Source organism: Nanorana parkeri, unplaced genomic scaffold, assembly GCF_000935625.1.
Source record: "Nanorana parkeri isolate BGI_ZX_2015 unplaced genomic scaffold, ASM93562v1 scaffold3855, whole genome shotgun sequence".
NCBI lineage: Eukaryota > Metazoa > Chordata > Amphibia > Anura > Dicroglossidae > Nanorana > Nanorana parkeri.
The window spans coordinates 13,772-21,432 of NW_017310122.1; the positions used below are offsets into that span (position 1 = coordinate 13,772).

Sequence of the window (7,661 nt, forward strand, 5' to 3'; positions counted from 1 at the left end):
AAATATGGGTATTTAAAAAAGAAAAAAAAAAAAAAAACCAGGTGATCAGCTTCTATGACACTGGAGGCTGGGTAAGTCTCTTCTGCCATAAAAGCTTCTAGCTGCCATTCAGCAATTTTTGTTTTTCTGTACCCTGAGCTGCGCATGTGTAGCTCAGTGCGCAGACCCAGCGTGGCCGAGATTAGGTCACTACTGAGCACATGCACAACACAACCAATTAAGCAGCCGAAGACTTGAAAACCAAGAAGCAGATCAGGGCAAAGATGGAAGCACCTGCAAGGTGAGGGTGGAGCGCAGCGCTGGAGGGAATCGGTTTGGCAGGTAGGTTTGCCATAATGGGCTAATATGCTGTGCATTCTAGCGAATTATAGCTAAAAGTACCAGTGCCCTCCCTCCCCTTGTTTTTTTTAATATGTTTTACTACCACTGTAATAAATCCTTTTTACCTGCATTTCTGGCTTTTGTCTGTTCCACGGGTGAGATATCCTCACTGCGTTTCTCAATCTGATGCACCCTCTTTCAGGACTCACTATTCTTGCTGCAACAGCCAAAGCTTTAGTCCTCCTGTGGTATTCCGCACAGTATTAACTGAATTCTCTTATAGAGTAATCAGGAGTGGAATCAGTTCAGATATCTGTGCTAAACGAGGAAAGAAAATAAAACATTTTGGGAGGTGTGAATGAGTTTTGATGAGTTTTATTACTTGCCAGTTGCTACTGATCTTATGGGTCCCTGTAATACAAATGATTGTACAGAAAACAACAGAACAGTACAAGGCCTGGGATCCAGTCATTTGTTTTTGGCTGTTGCTGCATTTACAAGTATTATTACACTGCCGGTAAAGACTCCGAGGTGGGACAGGTTCTAAGCTAGTCATACACTATGTCATCTGTACAACATCTGTATAACTTTCTACAATTTCCATTCGATTTACTAAAACCATGCAATAGAAAGACAAAGCTAAATAATCCATTCAGTTTGTATCCGAGACAGGTTCTTCAACTACATTGCTGTTGGTATTTAACTCCTCAACGAGTGCCATAAATGAGAAAAAATTGACAGGGCTATTACAAAAGGGTGAAGAGTTTGGAGAAGGCAGGGGAAGTGAACAATCTAGGACAACATAGCTGAACTGGAAAGTGATCTGAATTGGAGAATTGTCCCAAATCAGCTATTTTGTCCTAGATTGTTCACTTCTCCTGCCTCCTCCAAACCCTTCACCCTTTTGTGAATAGCCCTGTGAGTATTAGCTAGTTGACCCAGTAATTGAAGTACTGATAATTTAAATAGGGTCTGTTCACCCCAGCACACCTTCTTCATTCACTTGCATTGTAGCACAGCGCAACATAGGGCAATGCATTTCTGTGCACTCCCGTGTGCTGACAGATATACTGCGTGCATCTTTTTTGGTGCCTTAGGCAGCCCATTCAAATGATTAGTCTCCCTTAACACAATCGGTGTTAACACAAGTGTGCTCATGCAGCAGTGCAATGTGAATGGGCCCTTTGCATAAAATAAAAATCATTAAATGTAAGCATTCGCAAAATCTACATTCGCAAAATGAAGATACATTATGTAGGGCTTTTTTACCGCCAACATTTCTGTCGCTTCTGTTTATTTAAAAACGTAAAAATGTATATTCCTTTTTGTGTGTTTGTTTGTGATTTTGTTTTTAATATTATTTTTAATGAAATAGATAGATAGATATATATATCTATCTAACACACACACACACAATACTGTATATATTTATTTGATTTTTCTTTAATTCAGATTTTCAGTGTACAATAATCCCGGGAAAACTGAAGCAGATTGATGCCGGCGCTGGTGAAGTATACGGAGTGAACGATGCAGATGACATTTACCATTGGGTAGACAATAACTGGAAACAAGTTCCTGGAAAGCTCATCCATGTTTCTGTTGGACCTGCTGGAGTTTGGGGTGTGAACAAAGCCAACACCATCTATAAGTTGCAGGACAATGAGTGGATGTCTGTATCAGGTAAAAAAAAATGATTTGACAAATGAACATATCTGATATATGAAAAGATATTTGGGTCATCGACATAGTACTAAGATATTCTGAGTCGCTTTAGACACTACTAGAAAGCGCACCCATTATTCTGACTCTGATTGGAAAATGAACTATATAATTCTCATTTAACATTAATGTAAATATTGACTGAGGCTGTGAATACAACTATTGTGGCAGCACACCCATCGATGCCTAAACATGGAAATGCATTGCATTTTGTTTTCTACTCTTCTATATTCCTGGGTCTGGTCAAAATCTGGAGTTGTACCTGTAGAGTTAAATTACATCTAAAGGCTCTTTTAGTCTAAACAAGTTCCAAATCCAGTTAGTACGAGATGCACAAGCCACAGTAGTCAAGCTAAGTAAACAATAAAAACTTCCTTTACCTTCCCTGACTGAGCCAAATCCTCCTCCATTTGTGTCTCACAAGCTCCCCCTCTGCGGCTTACAGTGGGAGAGTTTTAGCAACAGACGCTGTGTCAATCCACGCCAATCCAGAAAGCAGTGGGCCGGACCTGGTGCTGATTGACGAGCCATAGGCTTATGAATCGGCAGTGACAATAATGACAGCCACACCCCCAGCAACATTTTATCATTCCACTGTAGTGCAGGAGGGACAATGCTGCTATGAATTCAGGAGCAGTGCAGCATTGTTGCCACATCATCTCAGGAGGCTTCATTAGGTGGACTTCACTGGCAGGCTCAACAGGTCTTTGCAGGGGGAATAAGAGAAAACTCTAAGTTCAGATGCACTTAAAATTAAATGCTGCTGTACATATATTTTTTTAAGAAAAGGCCATAGTTCTACTTTAAGCTACAGCCCAGTCTGTTGGTGAAATCTGGTGCTACAAAAGCTGTTTAAAAGTCAATACTTGATATGCTAGACACTGTAACATAGATGCCAATAGTACTGGAATGATGGGAAGGACACTTTCCAGTAACAAGGAAAAATGGCTGCCTTGCTGGGCCAACAATGTACTGCCCCTGTTTGGCTGTAAATGTCATGAGACTTGAGGCAGCACAGCACATTATGCAAAAAAGGGGGACTGTTTTGCAAGAGGAAGGACATTTAGCCACCATGCTATAAGCAACAATGATATGTTACTCCATAGGAGGGTTCCAATTGAATATCATTATTATAATCTTTTCTTTGTTATTGCATTTAATTTAATGGGGCAATGTTTTGTTCTGTGCTTTTTCCACAGGGCTCTTGAAGCAGGTAGATGCTGGTGGTAATAAGTTCTTGAGTGGAGTGAACGCCCAGGACAACATCTACTGCTTGAAACAGAGTTGCACAATTTCAAAATCTTCTGCTGTATCCTTCACCCCACTTGAAGGATCACTGAAATATTACAGCTGTGGGCCAGTGGGCTGCTGGGGAGTGAACAGCGGCAACAACATCTACTTCCGCCACAATGTCAACCCAACTGCCTGCCAGGGAAACCAATGGCAGCAGATTGAAGGCAGTCTGGTGATGATAGAGGTTGGAACAGATGGTTCTGTGTATGGTGTCAACTCAGCCGGCAATGTTTACAGAAGGTATTTGTTTTAAACTATGTGTGCACTAACATTCATGTCTTTGGTACACTAAATCTTAAAAATACATTCAAGTACCTTAACGTTTAACAAAAATGTTTCTTATAAGCTTTCCATACTGACTAAATGGTAGATGTATAAAAACCATAGTGATTGGAGGTATCATTTATTGCCTATGTTGAGTGTTATGATCTCAGGTAAATAAAGGGAGCAAAAAGCCCCAGACCCGATGACACTGTTGGGAGGTTTCAGTGATTGCTGAATGATAAGTAGTAGATTTGTCTAATTGGCTTCTCCTCAACATTTACTATTAAAGTGACATTAAATCTTAAAAATGCATTCAAGTACCCTATCAACAAAAATGCATCTTATTTGTGTATCACTCGGCTGTAGATCCTCAAATCATCTCTAAATTGGTGCTGAAACTGTCCTTCCTTCTGGAGGGTGGCTACTTCTGTTCCCCCATGGTCCCTGTGTGTGTTGTAAAGTAGCTACCACTCCAAGCTCACCCCTATGATGGAATTTCAGGTTTAGTTTAATAAATTGGATTGAGATTGTATTCTATACCGGGAGTGAGCTTGGAGTGGTGGCTACTTTACAACACACAGGTACCATGGGGAACAAAAGTAGCCACCCTCCAGAAGGAAGGACAGTGTCAGCACCAATTCAGAGATGATTTGAGGATTTACAGCCGAGTGATACACAAATAAGATGCATTTTTGTTGATAGGGTACTTGAATGCATTTTTAAGATTTAATGTCACTTTAATAGTAAATGTTGAGGAGAAGCCAATTAGACAAATCTACTACTTATCATTCAGCAATCACTGAAACCTCCCAACAGTGTCATCGGGTCTGGGGCTTTTTGCTCCCTTTATTTATTTACCTGAGATCATAACACTCAACATAGGCAATAAATGATACCTCCAATCACTATGGTTTTTATACATCTACCATTTAGTCAGTATGGAAAGCTTATCGTAGTATTTATTTATTACAGGTATTCATATAGCGCCGACAATTTCTGCAGCACTTTACATAGTTGCACATTCACATCAGTCTCTACCCTCAAGGAGCTTACAATCCCTATATGTCCCTGTCTCACATGCATACATAGAGGGCCAACTTAGAGAGGAGCCAATTAACCTTCCAGCATGTCTTTGGAGTGTGGGAGGAAACCGGAGTACCCGGAAGAAACCCACAGAAGCAGAACATGCAAACTCCTTGCAGATAGTGACCTGGCCAGGAGTAATGCCAAAAGGCTTTTTCAGTTGCTATGTTGATTGATTTTCCATAAACTTTTTCTTACAAAAACACTTTAAAATGTTATATAACTAAGACATATTTGTATTTTTCTTTCAGGGAAGGAATCAGTTCCAAAACCCCAACCGGATCATCCTGGACCCAGCTGGACTTCTGCGCCACTTTCAAACACGTCACTTACGACAATGGCTATCTGTGGCTTATCAACCCAACTGGTGACATCTATCGTTGTGCAGACAACGTATAACTGATTTGGCCAGAACACAAGACCAAGAAGAGCGATCTATAGCATGATCTAAGCCTAGGTGAATGCACGGATGTCTCTCTCCATCTTTTTATCTCTGTCAGTTGGTGTTTGGCTATGCTTGTATTTCTGCAATGTTTTGCACTGCCACTAAAAGCATCTAATGTAACGTTTGTATCTTGTTTAAAAAATATCTCAGAACAAATAAAGCTTTCTTCTATATAATTGTGGTCATTGGTATTGTCAGAGAAATATTACTTATATACAATGAGTTTTGTATTGACAGCCCCAGAAACATTTACACAGATATACAAGAGAACTGTACCGACACCACTAGAAACATGTCCACCAGGACACAATTAGTACTCTACTGATAAGGCTAAGGCCTAGAGTGTGACTGGGGTGGGTGGCTGTCTGGCATATTTTAGGCCCTGTAAGCCTATTAGCCTACAACCAGCAAGATAAACATCGCCATTGCACTGTGTAAGAAGAAGAGCGGCAACCTGCTCCCATTCAGTGGGTCTAACTGAAGCCCCTCAGTCCCTCTCATCTTGGTTGCCCACTGACTGTTCTGAGAGAGTAGATATCTGTCTCTGAGAAGCATGAGACAGCTTCTGAATTGGGTTGGTTTGGGATCCCCTGTGGCCCCCAGGGGAAATTGATTTTGCTGCAGCAGCTTGTCAGTGCTCCAGTCTAAAGCTTTGCTCCAGTTCCTCATCCCCAAAAGTGGAGTTACTTTTAAAGGGCCAACAACCAGCCAGTTAGTAATAACTTCCAATTGGATATCAGTCAACTTTCTAAATGGTATGCTCACATTAGTCTGAACTAGATAAACAATTTTATCATCGCAACAGGAAAACATAGACTTGGTTTAGAGGAAAATAAATCTCCAGTCATCTTGTCATTCACCTGCTGCCTTTATTTTAGGAAGGATTGTGGCGTACAGGTTGAGTAGGTCTACCACAGCAGGGATACTGTTTGCTCCCCTGTGACAACACAACCGTAAAGTCACACATTTACTTTTTAACCCCAACCATTCAGCTAGTCACAGCAGGCTGTGCAGCATTCACGTATTTATCAATTGTTATGCTATACCCATTAATTATATATTCAGGTAGTTGCACTCTTCCTTGTACTGTTTTGATGAATGTGATTTACCGAGTTCCTCTCCCGGTTTTCGAAGAGTTTATGCACACCATCCCCCAACATACCAACGACTAAGAGAGTTGACCATACTACAGTGGAGCGCTTTCCATGCATTTTTGTTTTAGATTGAGTATACACCTAGAGGTTTTTTTGTGACAGCAGCACACTGATTGGATGGACACACCATGTCTTACACTCAGAAAGAAAGCATGTTTGAAAGCATTTTTCCCAACAATAAACCATACCCTGATATTTCAAAACTGCCCAGACTGACCAGATTTCCCCCTGTGACCAAATACATGGTCACCAACCTCCACCACACTCTCCCATATATGAACAAAATATGCGTAAAAACTTTCTAAAACTACAGACCCAAAATTAATCTGGAAAGCCAACATTGGTGGGATATACCCTTCCTTGAAAAATATTTAGAACTAGGTATCACCCCCGAGAGGACTTTGGATCCACAAAACATGTGATTTTTTGGAGCAGGGTCTGGCTTCTAACTGGGATCTTTTGGCGGAGTTCTGCACAAAAAAATGGATCAAACTCATTATCACACAGAGAAAACGCAAACTTAAACATAGTACTAGGACAATACAGGAATTATATACCACCATCAAAAACTCATTTGGAACATCTTGTTTGTAAAACTCCTGGATAGCGAACTTAGAACACAAGACCAATAGTCATGAACACAATATTATTAAGTCAAAATCTAAAAAACTTTGCAGAGATATTGCAGATTTTAATCTTAACATAGTTTTCAGTTGGAAACAGACGTCTCGACATGACTCCAAACACCAACCCAATCCAGTCCCCCTTTTAGCCATAAACCCAGTACCGTCCAGCAGAGTCGCCGAACTCGTATGGGATGAGGAGTCTCTCCAATTTAGATCTAGACTGGCTCAGAATATTGTGTATTAAACAAACATTAAGCAAAGAAAGCCGGTTGCCAAAAAGAGTCCTATTATCCCCCCTCTTTCTACCCACCTGGAGAGAACCAATATACCCACCCACGGACCATCCCCAGTAATGGTAGGGGAAATCACGGATGCAATAACCACAGCAACTCACATACAACTCTGTGACAACCCAATAGAAACCATAGATACAACCACAGCCACACATGATACTTCCACCATTGGCACGGTAGAAGATTTGTGCCCAGAACTTCCAAATATAACACACACTCAGCAACCAAACAGTTTAATGAATTCTTTTTTAGAGCAGGGTCCTCTAATGCCTCAAAAGAAAAAAACGAGAAGAGGGATTAGAGGAGGAAAAAACAGCCAAAATGCCAAAAAAAGAAAAGTAATTACAAAGAAGTCCACAATAAAAATTTTCAATCTATCTAAACACTGCCTCACTCCGGGTGAAATATCATTACTGAACAAAGGTTTGAACTTTGCTCCTGATACAAAACCTGACCCGTTCAC

General features: G+C 40.7%; 1 protein-coding gene across 1 annotated transcript in view; it reads left to right on the forward strand.

Annotated features, from left to right (window-relative positions):
- LOC108803548 (fish-egg lectin-like) overlaps positions 1-5,120 on the forward strand; it is a 5,582-nt gene extending 462 nt beyond the window's left edge. The window contains exons 2-4 of the mRNA XM_018575381.1: positions 1,774-2,001; positions 3,240-3,573; positions 4,932-5,120. Of these exons, the coding sequence (XP_018430883.1) occupies positions 1,774-2,001; positions 3,240-3,573; positions 4,932-5,079 (710 nt within the window). The 3' untranslated portion in view covers positions 5,080-5,120. The remainder of the gene's footprint in view (positions 1-1,773; positions 2,002-3,239; positions 3,574-4,931) is intronic.
- The last annotated feature ends 2,541 nt before the right edge of the window (positions 5,121-7,661 follow it).